Source organism: Malaclemys terrapin, chromosome 2 (assembly GCF_027887155.1).
Source record: "Malaclemys terrapin pileata isolate rMalTer1 chromosome 2, rMalTer1.hap1, whole genome shotgun sequence".
Taxonomy (NCBI): domain Eukaryota; kingdom Metazoa; phylum Chordata; order Testudines; family Emydidae; genus Malaclemys; species Malaclemys terrapin.
The window spans coordinates 206,631,073-206,655,331 of NC_071506.1; the positions used below are offsets into that span (position 1 = coordinate 206,631,073).

Sequence of the window (24,259 nt, forward strand, 5' to 3'; positions counted from 1 at the left end):
CTAATAAATTTGTTAGTCTCTAAGGTGCCACAAGTACTCCTGTTCTTTTTGCGGATACAGACTAACACGGCTGCTACTCTGAAACCTAAATTTTTTTGTGTATCATTCCACTTTCCAATGAAATATATCCAATTAGTTATATGGTTAGCGGTAGGTGCAATACAAATAATGCAAAGTTCTCCTGCTTGGAATTCTATAAAACTTAGAGTAGAGTAAAGGAAAGAAGTTGGGATTCTATATTTATATTTCCTTTCCCTGATATATTGCCTCAAGACCAGCATGTACTTTCATTGTTATTTTCCCAGTAAACTGGCAAGCCCACTTCAATTTAATTGCATTTTAGTGGCCTGTGCATCTATTACTGTACCAAATGAGTAGGGTTTGATGACTCAAAAATACACTTAATACTTCGAAATAATTCTTCTCTCAATCTTATAAATTTCTTTCACTACACAATAAGCAGCTCTATTTAAGTGTATTTATTCACTGTGCTCAAACAACTTATCAGTCTTATTTTGAACATGCAGAATCTGTGGCTCTCTTTAATTTTTAGGTAAATCCAAATTCCCTCTGATCCCTTGGCAAGCATTTATCTCCTGATAACCATGTCCCTGGAACTGCCTTGCAGCTAATGTGAAGAGTGTTCAGGCTGTATGAGAAAGATGTAAAGAGTATTTTTAAACTGACAAATAGGTCCAGAAAAGTTTAAGTATGCACTGCTGTACTCACAGATTAACTCATTCTTTCAAATGGGTTTTAGTGAGTTAGAGCAGTGGTTCTCAACCAGGGATACATGTACCCCTGAGAATACAGAGAAGTCTTCCAGGGGGTAAATCAACTCATCTAGATATTTCCTGGTTTTACAACAGGCTACATAAAATGCACTAGCAAAGTCAGTATGAACTAAGCTTTCATACAATGACATTTATACTGCTCTATATACTATACACTGAAATGTAAGTACAATATTTATATTCCAATTGCTTTACAGGCAGTTCTCGACATTATGATGTTCAACTTACGATGAACGGCACTTATGACATTTCTGAATGGATACCCTGATTCGAACTACGACGATTGGTTTCGACTTATGACGCTCGGTCCTGCAATGGAGCATACTGCGGTTCCAAGTTATGATGTTTCGACTTACAACACAATTTTTAGGAACCAAATGTGTTGTAAGTCCAAGGTCTGCCTGCATTATAATTATATTGTAAAAATGGGAACATAAGCAATTTTTCAGTACTAGTGTGCTGTGACACTTGTATTTCTATATCTGATTTTGTAAGCAAATAGTTTTTAAGTGAGGTGAAACGTGGGAGTACACAGGACAAATCAGACTCCTAAAAGGGGTACAGTAGTCTAGACAGATTGAGAGCCACTGAGTTAAAGTATTTATTTTTTCAGTCCAAGAAATATATGTTGAAATGTTCATGGCAACATGCTGTAGATATTTTAAACAAGATTTTTCATTATCATATTAAGTTTTCCAAAAAAATTGACTCAAATGAATTTTTAGTGCACATAATTCACTAGTTGCAACACAACTTACCAACTATTTGCTGTGATTTTCTTTGATATGTGTTCTAAATATGGGCAGAAAACATATTTAGAAAAATTCAAACCAAATCCATAAATGCACTAGTGACATTCCCATTTAAATTACATATATTAGAAAATATTGTTTTGAGACATTGGTACTGGGATCACTGCAGGTGTTGTATGACAGCATAAATTTTCATTATGGGCATATTCACTGATTTAGAGTGCTTCAAATCAGATGGATTAGATAACCGTGTCACCTACTGAAATAATATAAATACATTTTTGACCACTTATAAAACATGCACAAAAGATAAAATTATTTATCACACATTCAATGTTTTAATACCAATATTAACAGAGTTAAACTAAAAATAGCTGTCTCACACAGCAACTTTAGATCAGCTCCTTAATGAAGCTCTGCATTCCCATTCATTTCACATGTTCTGTCACATAACCAAGGAAATGGGTTCCTGGTCTTTTATCCTATAATTCTGCATCAGTCTACTATCAGCTCCTGGTTACATATAATTACAGAACATACAATACGTCCAAACAGTTTCAAAGGACATAGTATTTTCAAGAGGATTTTGTTGTTGTTGGAAACCACATCAGCTCTCAATGTTATCTTGAATCTCAGCAAGTCCTTTCTGTGTAAGCCATTTAAGAATGGTCACTTTCATCCGCTGTACGCGACAGTAGAAGAGTTCACAAATTAGATATTGTCCCAGCTACACAACTTCATGACTTATTTTATATCTCATACTATAAAATCTGCAGCTTTCCACAACAGTTCCTGCTTACAATGTTTCTACTCTAAACAAACAGTTTTCTATAGCTTAAAAGTGAAATGAAATATTTTACAAGCTGTCTGAGATCCCAAATAATCACGAATACATAGACAATTACAAAAAAAAATACTTTCTATCCAGTTTTTTATGCATAGCCCATCACCATGGTATCCAAAATGGACTAAATGGCTTTCCCTACATAATCTCCAAGTTCACAGTTCAGAGATTTCTTTCCTGTGCAAGATCTGATGCAATCACTAAGGATCCAATCCTGTAACCCTTATTCAGAGCAATTCCACTGAAGTCAGTGCTTACAGGCTTCATCTGCATCCACTGAGGACAGCAATCAAAATTCCCATGGCTTTACTAGGTGCTGAGTCATACACATAAAGACAACAAGACACAGACCCAGTTATTCAGCCCATACATATTGGGGAGGGGGGAGATTTCAAGTTGTACCTGAGAAAAGGTCAAAGATTTTAGTCTCCAAGTTTTTATACTGTTTTGACTGTTAGGGAGGTCAACTCTAACAGGACAAAAATATACAACTATGAACTCAGGTCTTTGGCCACTTGGAAAACAGAAAAAAAAATGTAAATGGGGAAAATGATTTTAAAATATTTTGTTTGCAAATGTATTAATAAGTTTTACATGTACACAAGTATATTGCTAATATATGGGATCTTAAACAGCCATTTGTATGGGTTTTATTTTGCACACACATTTAAGTTCTCTTTTAAAAATACAGTCCAAAATACTGTGCATGCAGTACCATCTGAACTGAAAAATTAGGGCTTGACTCTCACCTCACACCAGTTTTATATGGTCTTCCTCTGACATCAGTGGATTTACCCCAGAGTAAAAGGAGAAGCAAGCCCTAAGTCTCCACCTAAAAGATGCACCTCATTTTTGCTCTAATGCTTGTAAGGGAAAGTATGCAAAACAAAAACATGCACAACTCCTAATCATCATTTTCTTCATCATCAAATGAGAGGAGGCTGCTATTTTTAATTTGTTTAGCTGCATTCTGAGGGGGTGTTGAGTCCCTCTTAGTTTTCTTTGATTCTTTTTTCTTCTTACTGGAACTTGCAGTCAGGCCCGAAAATTTCTCTTCTGATGAACGCTTACTTGGCTTCTTGAACACAATTTTTCCATCATCAGGCTCTGGTTCTTCATCTATAACAAAAGATAGCAAAATCAAGATTTCCTTTTATATTATCATACATGCTGAACTTTTCCTCAGCTAAAATCAGCATGAGAAGACCTCTGAAATAAAAAAAAATTCACCAAAATAAAGTGTCCCATTTCCTGTTTACTATAAAGTCATCATGGAGTAATTTCCTTGATGCACACACATGGTTGCTCTGTGGAGTGCATCCACGTATCTGTTTGACCCATTTCTTCTCCCACGATAGCATGGCTTCTGTGGATGTTGTCGGAGTTATAAGGAGAAGAGGGAGCATGCTGCAGAGCTAGAAATCTCTTGTAAACAACCTATTTGTAGCTCCATCCACCTGCAAAAGTAGAGAGCAATTGTGCCTTTAACTTCTCGGCCTTCATTTCACCCTTTGATGGTGATAATACACTCTCAGTAATGTCTCACCAAGCTCTCTGAAGGGCTACATATGGTAAATTTATCTTAGTGGCAAAGGGTAGATGATGTGCATATACTTCCATAAACTATGTCCAATTGCTGCTTTGAGATTAAAACCCCCAAACCTTGACATTACTTCTTTTGCAAACAACTTCGTAAGGTCTCTTTACTTTATACATCTACATACAGTGTATCTGCATAGTCATCACACTGGATCCTGAAAACGTGTGAGGATTAATGAATTCTGCTCATCTACCTCTGCTAACGAAGATAAGAATTTGAAATGAGAGATATTCTGGGATTACCAAGGTGGGGGAGAACAACTGCTGCATGAATGTACCATCTTGTTTTGGTAAATGTAAAACCACTGTTATGAATTAGAAGCAAAGCCTCATACTGCACTGGCTTACAATTTATAGACAAAAGGACATTCATGAATCAGAGATTCGGCTGTGCACATTTTTCTTAAGTACAATAATTTGTTTTAAAAATCAATTGTGCAATAGAAACTTCCTGATGACATAACAGCAGTGTTTGACAAGGTTATGGTTTATTGATCCCCATTTAATAATGTACTCTGTGCCCTTTTACCACTATTATCATGAGGTTTATTATAGAGAGGAGGTGCATTGTAACTTTTCAGTGTTTCAGAAAGCCTTGTGAAATCTTATTTGAAATTGACCAAGATTGCTTAAAGTGCATGCTCAGACTGTAAAAACTGTTATATTGTTTATATTATATTAATAGTTTTAGGATCCAAAGATCTCAGATATGCATCCACAGAGCAGGTCAGACAACACCGCTGTTTTAGTAATATATGAGTAATAGAGGAAATATCACCTAAAAAAACCCCAAAACTCTCTCACCTTAACAAATCTTCTCCAGGAGCAAACATAACCTTTAAAGGACTAGGAGTTCCAATCCTGCCAATGACTTATACTGGAGCAGGTACTACAGGCATAATACTGTTCACAAAATCAATCAACTCAGCAGCTTCTTGGTTTTGGAAGAAGAGTAAACTTGTGCACTGTAAAATGTAATGGTGGTTCCCATTAATAAAAATTATGACTAAAGAAAAGCCCTCCAGTAACCTACTATCAAAAGTAAATGTGAATAAGATATAATTTTTATAGTAATATAAGCATTTTTATTAGCAGGCCTATTGTGAATTATACATAAGATGAATTTGTTGTTCATGCATCCTATTGTTTATTAATTTGTCTTGTATTTAATACACAAAAATAAACTTAAGAAGCGTTCACTCTTTGGCTCTAGGATGGATGGTAAAGATTTGTTAGGTTTTCACCAAAAATATACCCCATCCTCGACTACCAAAATATCATCACATTCAAATGTTGATACAAGAGACTTAAAAACATTTCCGACGCCCCATCTCTCTATTTTTTTAGATTTTGCTCTCAGAGGTTTAATAGTTAAATAATTCCCTTTATTGAGTATTCTTCGTATTTGACAAACATTGAGCTTTAGTCTATTTGGAAACACGGCTTTGGTTTAACAAGATCTTCTATTTCTGTGGCATGTGACAAAAACCCCACCACACTTACATACCTGATTAACTTTATACATGAGTACACCCAATTACCAAGTATATAAGTTTTTGTAGGATCAAAGCCTCTATGCATACCAGCATCAATATATGTCAATACAGCTTTGTGAATAGGATTCACTAATAAATTGCTGCTGCAAAAGCAAAGGAGCAGCACAAAATCTGCTTTGTTCAGTCCTACAAACACAGGGATTACTGCATTTCTGTGGAACGACAGCTTTTTTTTTTTTTTTTTTTTTTTTTTTTTTTAAGACAACCAATAATTTGTCCGTCATAATATAAACAACAGTTTAACCAAGTCAAGTCTGGGACTAAAATGCTTTGAGAGTTTTTCTGGTCACTACATTTCTTCACTGTATTCTGTGTGCATAAATTGGCAGAATAAGTTTTAGCACATAGCCTAACCCAGAGACTGAACACGAAGGAATGGAGTGAATGTACATAATAAGGATAGGATTGTGGAGGGACAACTGCATTAGCATTTTTTTTAAAGTAGTTGAATAGTATCTCACTCGAAAGCTTGTGTCTCTCACCAATGAAAGATATTACCTCACCCACCTTGTCTACTTAATAACATTATTCAAGGAGTCAGCATAAACCACATATGACCGTTTCAGTCTGACTAGTTCCCAATGGGGAAATTCTAGAAGAATAAACATAGCAAAGGAATGTAGTCTAGTACAGAAGAATGGTGGGTCAGAAGTTCCAAGATCTATTACTAGCTCTTCTTTCTGTTGACCTGGTGTGACCTGGGACAAGCCAATTCACCTGTTTGTTTCCCCATGTATAAAGTGGAGAAACTGGTCAGAGGTCTTTGTAACCTGGTTTGAGGTCTTTATAAGGAAGGGTATGCTAGAGAAAGGGCAAAGGATCAGGGCAACAGCAACACTGTAATTTCCCTAGCATTGGCTTTCAAGGACTGAACACTGTTTATGGAGTATTCAGAAGTAGCTGGATAGATTTTAGATTTCTGCCTGGAAAGACATTATCAAGTTTTTATTAAATGTTCAAGGACACTCCTTCCAGCAGGAAAAAACAACAAACAACAAACAGACCAATTTCAGGCAGCCCTATATTCTCACCTAAAACATGTCAGTAATGTTAGACAGAGAGAATGAATCAGGTGAGGAAATATGGTCTTACCTAAGCAATCTGTGGAAAGAGTGAGAACAGGAAAGTGAGATCCTAAATCAAATTTATCTAAAATGTTTAAGGAAAGCAGTGTTGATTTGTTAACGTCTGCCCAGAGTGCCTTCTTTCAGCTAGTAATAAACTTCATCTCATCCTTTCTCAGATTACATTGAACTGATTAGTCTTTCTTCCCTTTTATAGATGTATTGATGACCTCCAGAAATTGATAAAAATGTGTCCTGGAAAGGGTCAGTGAAACTTAAAGAATCAACCTCAGCGTTGGAAGTTCTTAAACCAAAACCTGATAAAAGCCAACACCAGGACTACAAATCAGGGAAAGGGGGATTTCTGACAATGTACTGAAAGAGTTGAAGACAGCAGAAAAGTAAGCAGACAAGCAAATGTAAGAATGCAAAATATAATGTTACTGCTGAAAACAAGGACTAAACTGCATTAACAGGCTCTTTTTAAAGCACTGTATGACCTTAGCCATAGTTTCTTTTGCCTGAATCCCAAATCCATATTTTGAAAGTTTAAGAGGGCTGCATTCAAAAATGATCTAAAATTCTAACTTTAAAAAAAGTCATCTTCTAAAAAAATGTGGATTACCTTTTTGTTACAAGTCACACCTTACAAGATAACTATAACTGAAAGACTGGGGCCAGAGTGGAAAGTAGCATTTTTCTCTAGTTTGCTTACTTTTTCTTTGACAGCAACTTGTGTAGTCAGTTTCACCAGTTTTCCTGTAAAGTCAGTCAATTTCTATTTACATGGGTCAGTCACACAGCAACAGAAGTGATACCAGAGACCTCTGTGTTCTTGGGGAACCAGGGTGCAGTATCCAGCCGGACTCATGAAAGACACACACCCCCCACCCCAGCCTCTGCTTAAACCAAAACCCATCAGAAGAAGAAAACGTACAGAGAGCAATGAAGGGCATTGGGAGACACACCTAGACCCCTCCTGACAAGGGTGACAAGATTAAGACATCTCCATTAGCATACAGAATGGAGAGCAGAGACAACTCCTCTAGCCTCATCTGCATGAAAGATGGGACAGGAAGACATCTCAATTTACATACAGAATGGAGAACAGAGAACCACACTGAATTCTGGGACCAGAAAAAGCAGGGAAGCACTGCATCCTGGGAATCTCTGCTCCAGATGCTAATGAACCTATGTCTGCACACACCCAGCTCAGCAATTATCAGATCAATTCTAGTAATGAATCCTTAATTGATATCCAAATACTGAAGCAGCCTAGTTGCATTGTGAGCTCCCTGGAAGAAAACACCACCCATAGCCAAGAGTGATCAGCTTTACAGCGCTGCACTCACTGCGCTCGGGGGGGGGCGCGTTTTCACACCCCTGAGCGCAACAAGTTGCAGCGCTGTACAGCGCCAGTGTAGCCAAGGCCTGGGCATCAGTTCCACTGGAACTCCATCATCTCCTCACTGATTGTGCTGGGGACTCTGCCTGCCTCACCCTCAGCTACCACCATCATCTGGGAACCCCGACCAGTTCAAGCTTCAGGGAGCGGTGAGACTGCCTTCTCTCTCTCTCTCTCGCTCTGTGTTTTCCTGTCTATCTTAGGTATTAGCCTTTAATCATGTATGTTATGTTGGTTTAGTCCTCCTTGTGTAGTTATCACTATTATTCAATAAATAACTTCTATGGCTAAGTTGGTTGCTTCTCTCTGGCTGAACTTTACTCATGGGTGTTTTTAGCTTCCCCCATTCACTCTACAGCAACGCTTCTTTTACCTAAGCTAAAGATCCCTGCAGCGCCCAAAATACCGTAGGGTTTGCTCATCAAGTAGGTTACTGCCAGTATAATTGTGTTGGGGGAGTGGGGATAGGGATGTGCTGAATTTGGGACACATAAGGGTAACAGCTTGGAAGTGCTGCTTCCTCCAGCCCAGTGAGTCCAGAGACATACAAGGGGTCAGCTTGACAGTGCTGATTGACCCGGTCTGCTCAGACTTGCTCTATTAATGTACGTGTGGGGGTATGGGTGTTCATACGGTTCTGGGGCGGGTGTAACCCAATCCTAGGGATCCTAGGTTCTGCAGGATAGCTCCACTGGGAGAGGACTTGCAGAAGGGAGAAGTAAAGCTCCATATGAAAATACAAGTGACACAAGCAGAACATTGACAGGGTTAAAGAACCCCCTTCCCCAGAGGAGTAACCCAAATAAATGAGCATACCCCAAAGTAATGGGCACATCTGGTAACAGAAGACACAAATGCCACAAAAAACTCACAGGGGCTCAAGGTCACATGTAATACATAAAACTCTTATAAATGTGATTGGACTTCAAGTTGTAAGTGTCCCTTTAACGAGAATGACTAAAGAGGTTTTGTAGCAGCCCGATGAATTTCTCAACGGTTGCATGACTCTGGAGGTTTGGATACAATTGTTTTATAACTGATTAATATATTCTCACTTAGCTGAAGAGTACTTTTGGGCTTTCTCCCTCCATCTCCGTACCTGCCTCACTAACCATTTATTACAGAAACTCTCCAAACCACTGTTTTAAACTATGTAATACTTGATGTTCCTCGTATAATCAGCCTCATTCATTTAAGGAGGTAATCTAAATGCAGTGAAACGTTACTGCAAACTTTTGATGCGTTTTGGAAGTCAAAATTGACGTTTAATACAAGGTTTTAGAAACAGCTAAAATCAAGGCCACTTACTATGGCTACAGACCAGCTAACCAGCAGCTTGACCTCTAGAACTGCAAGAGATCAGGCAGTATCCCCCCACCCCCACCAAGCAAAATGAACAAGCCTGGAATAATATTAAGAGACTTCAAATGAGTAAGGACACCTGCTTCTAAGTTTTGGTCCTCTGCATATATCAGAATGTCTCAGAGACCAGATGAACTAGAAAAGCACCAGAAAAATAAATTCTAGAGCAGGGGTAAGCAACCTATGGCACGTGTGCCAAAGGTGGCATGCAAGCTGATTTTCAGTGGCACTCACACTGCCCGGGTCCTGGCCACCGGTCCGGGAGGCTCTGCATTTTAAATGAAGCTTCTTAAACATTTTAAAAACCTTATTTACTTTACATACAACAATAGTTTAGTTCTAAATTATAGACTTATAGAAAGAGACCTTCTAAAAACATTAAAATGTATGACTGGCACGCGAAACCTTAAATTAGAGTGATTAAATGAAGACTCGGCACATCACTTCTGAAAGGTTGCCAACCCCTGTTCTAGAGATTATAATGAATGCAGGGACAAGATATCTTGTATCAATTACCATTTTTACTTTTCTGCAATCTTATTTTTCATGAAACTATTTTTATTACCATTGACCCTACAATCATTATTTTCAGAATGCTGCATGAAAGAAAATTTAAGCAAAAAGATTGTTAGTAAATAAATAGCAACTTTTAAAAAAACTTGTCCTCCACGGATAAAATGATTTCAGTAGAGAAGATTACGTATAAAGGTTAATCATAGCTAAAGTGCTCACCATGACTGTATTTCCAAAAAGCCAATGTAAGAGCATTACTAAATTTCGCTCTGCCTCGGAAGGAGGCTAAGTGAAGCTGAAACATTAAATCAGCTATTTTTTCCAGATTAATGCAAGAGTATAGTTCATCAGTTTCAGAAAAAGCCAGTCACAGGGAGGACTGTGGCTTGAAATAAAAAAGGTACAGTCATGTCAAACTGGTTAGTGAACAAAGCTGTATAGGGAGGAATGTAAATGAGGTTTAGAAAATTCCAGAATAATATCCCAATCTGATGTCTGTGGGCAGGGACCTTTGGAATGAAGAATCACTGTAGTCATATTAAATGAGAAGGCAGAACATCAAACCTGGATATTTTAGGTACTTTTGAATACTTTCAACAATACCCTTAGTGTAAATCAGCCTCCATCTACATCTGGTTGTTGGGCACAGGTTGCTTGGAACCTGTTTGCCTTTGTTCTCATCCTGATATGGTAAAATGGAATGTTAATTCTGGCATTTTCTTCCTCCGTCTCCATTCAGGCTTCATATAAATACAAGTTAATGAACTGTCTGTGTGATATACACTATTAGAATTACATTCATTCCACTGTCAACTCAGAGGTTGACAACTTCAAAAATAAAATGTAAGAAATAAGAAATTACTCTACAACAATCTTTTCATGATACTTTTCTATTTTAAAACATGGAAAGTAACTGGCAAAAAACACAAACACAATATTCAAAACCTCTAATAAAGAGTGGAGCTAGCCAGCTGTACCTATCAATGGTTAACAGAGACCTTTGTTTGAATCCTTATAACTGGAAATTAGGTAGGCAGGGTAAAGATGATTAAAGAGAGCTGCAGTACCAGCATACCACAGCCATCTACATGGCAGTAGAAACTTTCACATGTGGCCCTTTCACAGCAGAAATCTCCTAGCACAGATGCAAATGCTAGCACTTATGTTGTTTGCTCCCAGTTAACACAAGTCAACAGAACAAAGGCAGGAGATGAACCCATGGATGTTAACTTCATTGGCAGTCAAGCAAAGCATCAGAAGCCTAAGACAATGCAATGTCTAGGCAAGAGAACAGCAGTCATCACAGTGAAGTGTCTCAGAGCCCCTGATTGTAACTAGTATGTGCCCCTTGCAACAGTGGTTCTAAAGCCCAAGTTGCTACTATTGGCCATATCACAAAAACCTACACAATTTGCCACAACTGATAGCCATTACTCAAAAGGCTTAGGACTGAAGATAAATGCAGAGGTGCTAAAGCTCAGGACTAAGCTACACTGGCAAAACTGTACAGGTGCATTTGCATATCATCTCAATGACCCTATTTATGAAAGATATTACTTTTATTCCACACAGATTATTATTCTACCCATTAGAGTAGATCAATTCAGATTTTTTTCATAGTGTGGACCACCTCCCTTTCCATATATGATTATGCAGACCACCTCCCCTCACAGTGATTAACTGAGATTCCTGTGGCTGCTATATCAATTGTTTACATGGAAAAGTAATACCTGAAAAACCATTGAATGTATTTTTCAGAGTGGTTGAGGTTTTTGACATGCTGGAAAAAATAAATCCATTTCTCTGAAGAACCCCTGAAACCTTTACAAAATGAAACACAAAGCACATTATACTTGAGTAATAAATATCTTTGTGTGAACAGGTTTATGCTTATTATTCATAGTCTCAGAAATGAAAAGTTTGCAATTCTGTGAATAGATTTCTCCCCCACCTCCAGTCTACTAACTGATAAGGTCCACCACTTTTTTGTATTTTATTTTTAATAGTGATAAGAAGCAAATAATGTTTTCCCAAGTACTTAGCCTGTTATGAAGAACAGACCAATACAATCCTGAAGCACTACTAATAAAAAACTTTCATTGCTTTACTGGCTGGACAGGAATGAAAAATCTTTTAAAAACTGGCAGAATTCTGGATTCAATTGTCTTCTCTTCTGTAATTTTATTTCTATAATTTCCCACAATTTTGCTGCAATTAACTATGACACAACCTCCTTCACACGCACAAATTTTTACTACAAAAACTGTATCTTCTATTTTAAATGGTAGAAAAGAAAGAAGGAACTCAAAATTTCATTCCAGCAGCTACATTTCAGCTTTTCTGTTTTGGGAGGAAGGAAAACATACTGGAAAAACAGGCAAAAATTCCTAGCTTCTCTGGATCATTCCCCTCCCCCCATGCAGTTCTTGTTCTTGGTTGTTAAGAGATGTCTACTAAGACAACAATGTCATCATCTGGTAAACAGTCAAAGCCTCCAAAACCTCCTTCAATTCCTTTTATAAGTTTAGAACTTTTTGCTTGTTGAGTAAGTGCATGCTATGTGTGACAAAGTCCTTTTCATGCTCTCTTCTAGTTTCAATTTACTTAGTAGAGCCACAAACTCTGAGAGTTCCATCATCATCTGTGAAGCTGGGGCATCACTTTAAACAAACAAAAACAAACAACTATCATTGTGAAGGAACTTCTGAACTTCCACAGCATGTTTTAGAAATGTGTTCAGGGTTGACAATGTTTGAATATTATTCTGAACACCCATACAACCAACCTTCTAAGATAACTGCACCCATTACATTATTTCATTTAATATTTTACTTACATTGTCCAATAAATTAGAGACCTCCCTGTTGTCATTTTCTTCTTTGTGTTCCTGAATGGCTTTTTCAACAACTTGGATACAATTTTCTATGGTTGTCTTTACAGACAGAATCAAAAGCAGCATTAAGTAAGAACATATTTTCCTGTACTTGTTTGTTGCCATTACTGAATCATTTCTCATGTTCAACCAACAAGCTTCCATTTGAGTCACTGGATTCCTTTAGTTCCTCCTTTAATTTTCCACTATTTTATCACTTGCAGCACCCTGTACTGTGCATACAAGTTAAGATCTGTCTGGAGGAGTATATTTAGGGTGAAATTAATTTATTTTAAATTGCTCATTTGAGCTACATTCAAAATAATGTTTGGGTCAAAGATTATAATTTTCTTATTAAATTCAAATCTGCCTTTTGGTTTATTTTAAAAACGGAACATTTGATCTTAAGCAGCCTGAAGAAAATGATTTTCTGTACTTTGGGAGGAAAACAAATCTTTTCTATCTTGATAGATAACTCTTGTCAAGGTTTACATTTTACTAAAGAAGAAGAATTTTATTTTATTTACTTCAATCTATTCAATTGCTTGTTTGCTACCTCTTCTTTCAATTTTAAGCCTGTTGAATGGATAATTCATTCAGATATTTGTTAGTCACTACACATTAAATTACAAATATGTAGTACTGATCAGCTTTCACATTTCCTGGTGTTAGAATGAGAAACTACCACCAGGTGAATTCAACATTGTGGAAGTTGAAAAAGAGGATGAACTACCCAGTTCTATAAAGAAACATGCAAACAGATGTCCTGCCTACCTCCAGAAGCCTCCAGATTCTAACAACCCAAATCCCATGAGCAGTTCAAATCTGCACCAATGACAGTTGATTCCACACACTAGCTATATCCTTCTTTTCTATCACCTATAACTATATTGAGACCTTTTCCCTTCTAGGCTTCTAGAGAGTTCCGCAACTTTCTTATTGTTTCTAGTAAGTTTAACAGGCATAACAAGTGATATGCTTATCACGTCTTTTTTAGCATTGTAGGATAGTTAAGTTTTCATTCACAGCTTTAAATTAGACCCTAATGTTCTAAGGATCATATATTTTAAAGTTTCTTCTATGTTCATTTAAATATGACAGAATGGCACAGAAATTGAAAACAAAATGTTAAACCAAACACCACTGAGCTGGTTATTCATTAAGGGCAGGTGAGAGGGAACCAAAAATGACTTTCACAAAACCATGGTATTTTTAGCTTATTGCTATTTCACAGCTGGAACCACAGAGCCAGGATCCTGTAACTAGTCAGGTCTCTGGAGATCAGGCAAGTGCTATGTGAACTACAGAGCTCAGCCTGGGAACCACTGGGGCAAATTATTTAAATGAGGAATTGTGAATCAGAGGTAATAAGAAACTGTAGAAAATTAATCTTACATCTGCAAGCATGTTCCTTTATTTGCTTACTGTCTTTTCGTTTTGGGCTATATAAAACAAAAGATTAATATTCTAAAATTCATTATGTCTTAGTACTTGCCTGATTTTGAAGCATCTTTGATCTCCTGTTTAATTTTCATCACTTCTTCTGGGGTCAGGTCCCCTTTTTTCAGTACTACCACTTGGGGCTGTTCATCCTCTTTGTCACTGCCACTCTCACAATCTTCCTCAGGAGCTGGGAGCTGCTCTCTCTAGATGAGAGACAGAAATAAAAGCAACTTTGATCATCATATCAACTCAACTCTTGTGGTAAAGTCAGTTAGGAGAGAGATTTGGCCATCAGTGTCAACCTCTCTCAACAAGCACTGCCCAAATAGCTCGAAGTTATAGTCAAATCATCCAAGAGAAACAGAGACACACTAATCAGCATGACATCAAGCTCAGAACCACATTACTTGCCTTTCAATCATGTAGCACATCATCACAGAAGAATTTATGTTAAGGTATGATTTTAAAACAAAACAAAAAAAAACACATTATTGTAACATTTTGCCCTTTTCCATTATTTTTAATACCCTCTTAAGACCTAAAGAGATGCCTTTCCATAACAATGCTCTCCATTTTCTATTGAGCAAATATTAACATTTTCAGTTAGCCATGTTGATCAGAGTTTATCTCCCCCCTTTGGTTGCTTGCTTGTTTAGAAAATAATCAGTAATATCGGTCTTTACAACAGCAAAGCTCCAGAAACAGCTCTTTTTGGTTAACATGCTCCCTCTGCTGGCAAATTCTGCAAAAGTAGACTACAATAAAGCAGGTAGTGTAGTAGCTTTTTAGATATATATCTATATATATAAATAAACAAACAAAAATGACAATACTGGTGTCACTGGGGGGGGGGGGACACAAGGCCCTGCACCCCCGGCTTCCTGCGATTCACCATGACTCTCAGCCAGCCAGTAAAGCAGAAGGTTTATTTAGAGGACAGGAACACAGTCCAAGACAGGTCTTGCAGGCACAGACAACAGGACCCCCTCAGTTAGGTCCATCTTGGAGCACCACAGCCCCGTTGGGGGAGGGGGGGGGGGGTCAGAGCCCTGTCCGGGCTCCCCTCCATTACCAGACAGTTCCTGAAACTCCAACTCCCTCCAGCGTCTCTCACCCAGCCTCCCCCCAGCTCCTCCCCCAGCCTTTGTCCAGTTTCCTGGGCAGAGGTGTCACCTCGCCTCCAACCCCCTTCCTGGGTTCTCATGTTTCATGCTCAGGTACCTTCCCTAAAGGCCAGTCTCCTATCCCCCAATGCAGACTGTCCCAGCCAAACACCCCACTCAGCATTCAAAGACCACATTAAGAACAGTCCCAGTTCTTCACATCTCTCCCCCCTTCAAGACCGAACTGAGCGGGGTAACTTCAGCCAGTGACCTGGGGAAGTTCAAACCTACCCACGTTCCCATGGATGCCCCCGCATCCCTCCCATTCCTTGGTGAGAATTACACCAGGCCCTTCCAGTTTCACCCCCCTCCCCCTTAGGTCATGTGTGCTCGATGACACTCATAGTTCGCATGTGGGAAGGCTTATGCAGCCTGTGCCCTTTTCCCACCTCAATACCCCTGGGGTTCAAACTGGGCTGGGGTCTTCTCCCAGCGTTCCAGTCTGGAGGTCTGTGATTTGGGCTCTCTTGGTTCAGAGCCCCCCTTTTGACCTTGGTCACCTTCTAGAAAGGCTCCTCTATGATGGGCAAGGGTCCTAAAGCCATTTCCCCCTTGTCCCGGGCCTTCCTCATACTCTGACGGGGTCACAGGATCGGCAGTACTATCGAACAGTAATAAAGACCCCAGGCCACTAAAAGTTCTGTAGCAGCCTTTGCTGGGTACGCCAGGTTCCCATGTGCCCTGAGAGGGGGATGTCATGGGCCCGGCACAGCAGCTGGCGGCGATACTTCTGGGGTACCAACAACTGCCTCCTGATCCCCCCCCGACTCCATTTTCCCTGGGGGAGCCCATTCTCAGTACAGGAACCCCTTCTCCCACAGGAACCTTTTCCGGCAACCTCTCCCCATGGTCTGTACCACACTGAGGTTGGCCAGGTCCCTTATCTTCCGCAAGGAGGGATCTTTCTGCAACTCGGCCTGGAACTCAGCAGCTGGGACAGGGATGGGCACCTGCACCCTTCTGCTGGCTGGGTCTGAAGCCACAGCCTCCCTGAGCTGTGTCCCTGGGCGTTCCCTCCCCACCAGGTTAGGGTCCTGCGCCTCGGGCAAGGCACCCTCCCCGTTGTCAGGGCGCAGTGCCCCTCGCCGGCTCTGGCTACGGGTCATGACCAGGGCACCCTGGGAGTTGCTTGGCCAGTCCTCCAGGTCCCCCCCCATTAACACCTCAGTGGGCAAATGGTTGTGCACCCCCACTTCTTTGGGGGCCCTTCTTGGCCCCCCACTTCAGGTGTACCCTCGCCACAGGTACCTTGAATGGGGTCCCACCCACCCCCTTCAGGGTTAGATAGGTGTTGAGCATCACCTGATCTGGAGCTTCCATCTCAACGCCCGTGTCCCAGTATCCATTGACCTTCCTCCCATCCACCTCCAGGGGAACAAGGCACTCGCTCCGCAGTGACCGCCCCGCGTCCACCCTGTAAATGGAGAACCTGGTGTCCGGAGCATCCAGCCCCCCAGAGGAGCTGGCCTGGGGCACTCCTCCCTCCTGAGCAGTTGGGAAGCTGTCAGCCCCCCTTGCCTGGGCCGTCTTCCCCTCGTCCGGCTGGGTCTCTACCAAGTTGACCCTCTGTGGGTTCGGTCTGCTCAGTCTGTCCCTGAGCTTGGGGCACTGGGTCCGTACGTGGTCTCTCTGGCCACAGTAATAGCAACCCATGTCCCGTGGTCCCCTAGAGCCAGTCGGTTGGTCCTGACGCTGGGTGTTCCCCTTGGCAGGGGGTTCTCCATGTTTTCCCTTTGGGAGGTCCCAGGGTCATTCTCTTCTTGCATCGTGGCGGGCCTGTTCCTTTGGGACTCCTCCGTCATCCTCTGCCCGACTATCCACAAACTCGTCGGCCAGCTGGCCTGCGTGCTGTGGGTTCTCTGGTTTTTGGTCCATTAACCATCGCCTCAGGTCGGATGGGCACTGCTCATACAGGTGCTCCGGTACAAATAGGTCAAGCAGGTCTTCTTTAGTTTGGGCCCCAGCTGTCCACTGGCGGGCATACCCCTGCGTCCGGTTGGCCAGCTGTAGGTATGTGACCTCACAGGTTTTACGCTGACTCTGGAATCTTTTCCGGTACATCTCAGGAGTCAGCCCAAACTCGCGGAGCAGGGCCTTTTTGAACAGTTTGTAGTTCACTGTCTCCGCCCCTTTCACTCGGCTGTCACCTCCACGGCTGTGGAGTCCTGTAAGAGGATGAGAAACTGGAGCCTGTCTGTGGAGTCAACCCCGTGCAGCTCGCAGGCATTCTCAAAGGCCGTCAGGAAGGTATCCATGTCCTCCCCCTCCTTACGCTGGGCCAGGAAGCAATTATCAAAGCTCTTTGCAGTCTTGGGTCCCCCCTCACTCACCGCAGCTGGGGCCCCACTGCTCCTCAGCCTGGCCAGCTCCAGCCCATGCTGACGCTGTTTCTCCTTCTCCTCCCGCTGCTGCTTCAGTTCTTGCTTCCTTAACTCAAACTCTTCCCATCTCATCTCCCATTCATATTCCAGCCGCCTCCGCTCCAGGGACGGGGAGCTCCGCCGAGATGATCCCCTGCTGGCCGCCGGGGTCAGGGTGCCTTCGGTATTCGCTGGGCTTCCCCCAACCCCTCCCCTAGGCATAGGTAGGCAGGGTCTCGGGATATCTTCGGCAGTAGTCTGACCCCTCCCAGCCATGTCAGGCCCCGGGGCCCACGCTGCATCCGCCGGGCGGCTTCACTCAGGGATAGGGCTCGGTTCATCCAAGCGATCCTTCTCCTCCAGCTGGGCAATTAGCTGTTCTTTGGTGGACCTCCCAATGTGCAGCCCCCTCTGCCTGCACAGCTCCACCAGGTTGCTCTTAAGGCATTTAGCATACATCTTCCTGCTGCCCACTTGCCGGCCTGTGCTCTCAGCTTTCCACTGGCCTGTGCTCTCAGCTTTCCACCGTTCCAGGGAGACACCTAGCGTGCCAGTCCTTCTTCAGGTCACCACCTCTCTGCCAGGGTCGAGCTGCAGACTTCTCCGCCCCTGGGACCACTCACTGCAATCCCCTGGGGGACCCTGTTACTGCAAAAGTCCTTCTCTCGTCACACACTCCCAGGGGTTAATTGCCCCCTGAAACAGTCTCTTGCTGACTCTTCAGAATGCCTGGTCCCTGTCAATCCCCCTTTGTTTTACTGCTCCCCAATCACTTACTGCAGGAAGTGCCGTCCACAGGGTGTAGTAGATCCCACCTCTGCCACCAGTTGTCATGGAGTGTGGGGGGACACAAGGCCCTGCACCCCCGGCTTCCTGCGATTCACCATGACTCTCAGCCAGCCAGTAAAGCAGAAGGTTTATTTAGATGACAGGAACACAGTCCAAGACAGGTCTTGCAGGCACAGACAACAGGACCCCCTCAGTTAGGTCCATCTTGGGGTCCCAGGGGCACCACAGCCCCGTTGGGGGGGTCAGACCCCCATCCGGGCTCCCCTCCATTACCAGCCAGCTCCTGAAACTCCAACTCCCTCCAGCGTCTCTCACCCAGCCTCCCCCCAGCTCCTCCCCCAGCCTTTGTCCAGTTTCCTGGGCAGAGGTGTCATCTCACCTCCAACCCCCTTCCTGGGTTCTCATGTTACATGCTCAGGTATCTTCCCTCAAGGCCAGTCTCCCATCCCCCAATGCAGACCGTCCCAGCCAAACTCTCCACTCAGCATTCAAAGACCACATTAAGAACAGTCTCAGTTCTTCACAACTGGATTTTAAAATATTGCTTAGAAGCTGAAGGAGAAAACTATCAACTCTTTTTATATAAAATTATTTTTCTTGCTGTTAAAAGTAACATCTTAGATTACTATTTTTCTCTAATCATTCAGTATGAAGAAATATCTTCCTAGTTTGTTTACTTTAGGTCTTATCCTGTGCTACTGAAGTAAACTGGAGTTTTTTCATTAACTTTAATGTGAGCAGGATCAGACTCTTTATGCATTTGACAGCACTTTAGGCATAGACAGTATCCCGGTGTGTTTAAAGAACGTCAGCAGAGATTTCAGGTCAGGTATAGTATCTAAAATAACTTTACAATTAGGCAGTCAAGTACTTTAGGAGGCTGACTCAGTTTGGCCAGGTTACTTCCTTTCTTCTCTTCCCTCAAGGTTCATTTGGGCCCAAACACATGCACCTAGGAGCCAGGTGCTACTACTAAAGGCCATTAGCAATCAGAAGCCGAAGAGTCTGAGCTGCAATCTTTTAGCCCACGAAGGTAACAGGAAATTGAATATATTGGATAAAGAGGCACACAGAGTTGAGAGTGCAAGTACTGTCTTGGTTACTATCCTTGAATCTAGGTGTTAGTGATGACAACCTTGTTATGTGTGTTTTTTTTTATTACTGTTCTGGTCTTTTCCCAAAAATCTGGAGTCGAGTAGAATATATGAGATGCTCTATAGACAGTCATTTTATTCTATGTTTTTACAGTGGCCTAGGACAATAGGTCCATGTCTAAGATTTCTAGGTGCTATGATAATAAAAATGCTAAATAATATTTACTCAGTTAATTAGAGCATTGGTGTGATACTTACAAGCTAGTGCCTGATCAGGCCCTTAGATACAATTAACTCAGTTTTTCACTTGTCTATCTTTAAAGATGACAGTACCACTATAAGTACAAATTACTCAAGTCCTCACTTTAAACAGAATAGTTTCTGGACAACACAGTACGGGGAGAGAGAGAGAAGAAGCTCATTTGGGGCTAGAATCTTTTCCCCTTGAACAGGATAGAAAAATAGAGGGAGAGGACCATTTTTGTTTTAAGAAGTAGAGACAGTTTGTGTTATAAGCTTCAGGGCAGTTTGTAAGGCTGCTTTAAATTATGCACACACTTTTAAAAATAACAGTATTAATTGACAGCATTTACTTGAAACAAAGTGAGTTAAAAGTAATTTCAGATTTAAAAATCTTATTCAAGTTAATGTTTAAAATCAAATTTACACAAGTTAAGAAGGAAGGTATTGTAATCCTTCATAACCCAAGCCTGACCCCAGATGTACAAGTATCAGTTACAAGATTCATAAGATATATACATAGTACATAACCAGCATAGACCCAGATTGGGGGGGGGGGGGCAGGAGTTTTTAAAACGTCAGTGGATAAGTGATCTCCGGTATGCCACCCATAGTATGTATTTAGAGTCCAAGTCTACATCTGCCTGTGTCCCTCTCGACCACTTGTGATATTCTAGGCAGTTTCCCATTTTAAAAGGCATTTACTCATCTCTGCTCCTGTTTGAGCAACCCACACAAATAAATAGGAGTAACTGACTCTGTAAGGGGAATAGTGGTAATGTACAATGTAAACAAATGAAAAATGGGGGAAATGATTAAGAAAAGTGATCTTAGGAATTGCCTAACAGAAGCGTTAACTGTTTTAAGTTGAGTGTCCCTTTAAAAACTCCCTTATTACACATCTTAGGGCTTGAAGGTTACCGGTTTTTGTTGATTTTTTTTTTTAATAACTTTATTCGCTTGCTAGTGCAGCTGGCTGTTGATGCAAGAGGGCAAAGGAGAGCCCTGATGACAGCCCTTGGCTCGGAAATAAACCTCGACCTCAGTTGGTTTCCCAGCGCCTCCCAGGTCTGAGGCGAGCTCCCTTGGATGTAACGTTCCGGGATCTTGTCGTACAGCAGCGCAGGGCTGGCAGCAGGCCACGCGTCAGGCCCTTCAGGACAAGTGTCCCCGGGGGCTGGGGAGAGGGAGACACTTCTCCCTGCTGGGGGAGGAGACCGGCGCGGCTGCTCCCGCCACCTCTGCCCAGGCCGGGGGCGGCTACGGTCACACATGGGGCAGCGGGACTCTGGCCTTGCGAACGGCAGGCTGGGGGCGGGGACGCTCAGTCTCCCCCACAGGCCGGGGGGGGGGGGGGTTAGGGCAGCTCCCAGCGAACGGGGGGAGGCGGCCATGCTCGCCCGGGGCTCACCTGGTCTCCAGGGAGCCCATCCCCGGGTCTCGGCAGCGGGGCGGGCTGTGACCGGGCCCCCCGAGGGGCAGCTTATTACCTTGGTCTCCACCGTGGGCCCCTCCCGATACCCAACCTCCCTCTTGAGGCGGCTCAGGAAAGCGGGCTCGGCCGGCGGCACGTACGAGACCTGCGTCTTTTTGCTCATGGCTGCCAGAGGCACAGGTAGCGGCGGCGGCGAGAGCAACGACGCACTTCCGCCCGGGCCAGGAACGGACGGTAGCAGCGGCCCCGCTTTCCGGGTCACGTGACAGGGGCTGGTGGTACAGACATATGCACACACCAATGGCCGCTCCCGGGGTGACTTCACAGCGGGAGACGCTCCCCCTCCCCAGCTCCCCGCCGGGCAGTTAGCGCCAAATTCAAACCGGCCGCCATTTTGAGCCGCCGAGAGTTCCAAGTGCCGGGGGAGGGGGACGCGCCGGGCGTAGCGGGGTTTGGAGGCGAGGAAGGGCGCCGGGGGCTGCGCGGACAATGGCTCCTGGGACCAAAGGTGAGGGGGGAGGAGGGGTCACTGCGAGGTGCTGCCGCGGCGGCTGCCTGGGCGACGGCTGGTCTGTTTGTTCCGTTTGTGTCATAAAAGGCTGCTTAGAAACTGCCGCTGGCGGTTCCCTGTCGCCTGAGGGGGGGAGGGAGAGAGATCTGAGCTGGCGCCAGCGCTTGGCCATGGGTCCTAACGCCCCGCGCCCCAGTCTTGCTGCCTAAGGGGTTTTCAGAGCGTCGGTGCCCCTCCCCCCATCTCCCGTAACGGTTTTACCAGCCGTTCCCCTGGTGAGTTGTGCCAAGCGCGAGTCCCCGCCCTGTGCCAGCAGCGCTGCCGGGGGACGTTTCCTTTGCCACTATCAGCCGAGGTTGTCTCTGGGGCGGGGGGAGGTGCCCCATCCAATCCCGAGCTCCTTTTTTGGCTCAGCTGAGTGAGGCCCCTGCAGTCAGCTGAACGGCTTCCCCCCCCCCCCCCCCCCCCCGCCCGGGGTCTCGGTGGCGTTTGCAATGCGGGCAGCCTGGGGGGCTTGTTTCCCAGGCAGACAGCCAGGAAATAAGAACAGGCGGTGGGGAAATGGGGAGGCACACGGAGGCCCTGGCATAGGGAGGAAGAATAGGGGACACCCCGTGCACCTGGCCTGGGGAAGAGTGAGGCCCAGTGGCACGTGATGGAGGGGTAGCCCCTGGAATAGGGGGAAAGGGAGAGACGGGAGGACAACGATATGGGAGGAGAGGGACCTGCAGGACCTATACAGAGCCCCTGGCATGGTGTAAGGGGTGAATAAGAGGACGCAGAGCCCCTGATGGGGCGGGGGTGCAAGAGGTTAGAAATAGAGAGGAATAGCACTGAGAGCTTGTGGGGGAGAATGGAGGGATTCAAGGAACCCAATCAGGTTGGCTTACAGAAGCAATGAAGTGTGCCAGCCTCTAGCTCGGGTAGGCAACCTATGGCACGCGTGCCGAAGGAGGCACTCACACTGCCTGGGTCCTGGCCACCAGTCCGGAGCGCTCTGCATTTTAATTTAATTTTAAATGACGCTTCTGAAACATTTTAAAAACCTTATTTACTTTAGGTACAACAATAATTTAGTTATATATTATCGACTTATAGAAAGATCGTCTAAAAACGTTAAAATGTATTACTGGCACGTGAAACCTTAAATTAGAGTGAATAAATGAAGATCGGCACACTACTTCGGAAAGGTTGCTGACCCCTGCTCTAGCTGGTGCTGAACAAAAGTCTAAACATGCCTGAGGGCAGCTTGTTATCCTAGACAACTGCCCTGCTCAGGAAAGGTGCATTCAGACCACAGTCTGGACTCCTCTATTTTGATTGTCTCTCAACTACAGGCCCACCTCCATGGAACAATGATTTTTCTGCCCAGGTTCGGGCAGATGGGGCAAGCATGACAGCGGGAGGGGGCTGGAGTATCTTGGGAGGTGGGGCAAAGGACAAGGAGACAGACACAACTCTGAGCAGGGAGGGGGCTAACTGTAGCCACTTATAGGAGAGCGACTTTTTAATTTGTTGCAACTAGGTGGAAGGGCAATGGTCAGCGTAAACAGTACAATCAAGACTGAATGTTTTCCTAAAAGATATGCGCTTGAAATTAGTTGGGGGAAGTTTCAGAGGAGTAAATGGACACAAGTCGGATGAGCCCTGGGCGAGCATGGCCGTATCCCTCCGGCCGCTGGGAGCTGCCCTACACCTGCTCCCCCCGGCCTGTGGGGGAGACTGAGCGCCCCCCGCTCCGTCCCGAGCCTGGCGTTCGCAAAGGATAAATGGACACAAGTCAGATATTAGGAATGGCAATATACAAAAACCTGTAAGAGAACACTTCAACCTTCCTGGCCACACAATAGCAGATTTTAAGGTAGCCATCCTACAGCAAAAAAACTTCAGGGCCAGACTTCAAAGAGAAACTGCTGAGCTTCAGTTCATTTGCAAATTTGACACCATCAGCTCAGGATTAAACAAAGACTGTGAATGGCTAGCCAACTACAAAAGCAGTTTCTCCTCCTTTGGTGTTCACACCTCAACTGCTAGAAGAGGGCCTCACCCTCCCTGATTGAACTAACCTCATTATCTCCAGACTGATTCTTGCCTGAATATTTATACCTGCCTCTGGAAATTTCCATTATATAAGTCTGACAAAGTGGGTATTCACCCACGAAAGCTTATGCTCCAATACATCTGTTAGTCTATAAGGTGCCACAGGACTCTGTTGCTTTTTGGGGGAAGTTCTGTGCTACGGCTGTGCTATTCAAAAGGTCAGACTAGCTGATCACAATGGTCCATTCTAGTCTATGCATCTAAGAAATGTCACCCAAATAGATATGACTGTAATCCTGCAGCTGATTGCACTGGCTGCATCTTTGCTTCCATGCAGATACACGGTGATCTTCTGTGGTGTTTTACACCGTTGCAGTGGTCTGGCCTGGTGCAAATAGACAAATTAAACAAATTGATAAATAG

General features: G+C 43.5%; 2 protein-coding genes across 2 annotated transcripts in view; one reads left to right on the forward strand and one right to left on the reverse strand.

The window, feature by feature from the left end:
• Positions 1–1,382: 1,382 nt before the first annotated feature.
• Positions 1,383–21,497, reverse strand: KIAA1143 (KIAA1143 ortholog). Its single transcript, XM_054019580.1, has 3 exons — positions 21,341–21,497; positions 14,257–14,407; positions 1,383–3,509 (listed from the first exon to the last, which is right to left on the reverse strand). Exons 1-3 carry the CDS (start codon positions 21,446–21,448, stop codon positions 3,295–3,297), a joined length of 474 nt encoding a protein of 157 aa, XP_053875555.1. The 5' UTR covers positions 21,449–21,497; the 3' UTR covers positions 1,383–3,294.
• Positions 21,498–21,712: 215 nt separating this feature from the next.
• Positions 21,713–24,259, forward strand: part of KIF15 (kinesin family member 15) — a 47,016-nt gene continuing 44,469 nt past the window's right edge. The window contains exon 1 of the mRNA XM_054020641.1: positions 21,713–21,793. Coding sequence (XP_053876616.1) covers positions 21,775–21,793 — 19 coding nt within the window. The 5' untranslated portion in view covers positions 21,713–21,774. The remainder of the gene's footprint in view (positions 21,794–24,259) is intronic.

Bases quoted from the DNA above. Each gene is read 5' to 3' on its own strand.
- KIAA1143 (XM_054019580.1), bottom strand. From the start codon at position 21,448: ATGAGCAAAAAGACGCAGGTCTCGTACGTGCCGCCGGCCGAGCCCGCT. The intron at 14,408-21,340 runs GTAATAAGCTGC...TCTCTCATCTAG, and splicing joins GGCCCACGGTGGAGACCAAG to AGAGAGCAGCTCCCAGCTCC. The intron at 3,510-14,256 runs GCAAGTACTAAG...CTTTTGTTATAG, and splicing joins CAAAGATGCTTCAAAATCAG to ATGAAGAACCAGAGCCTGAT.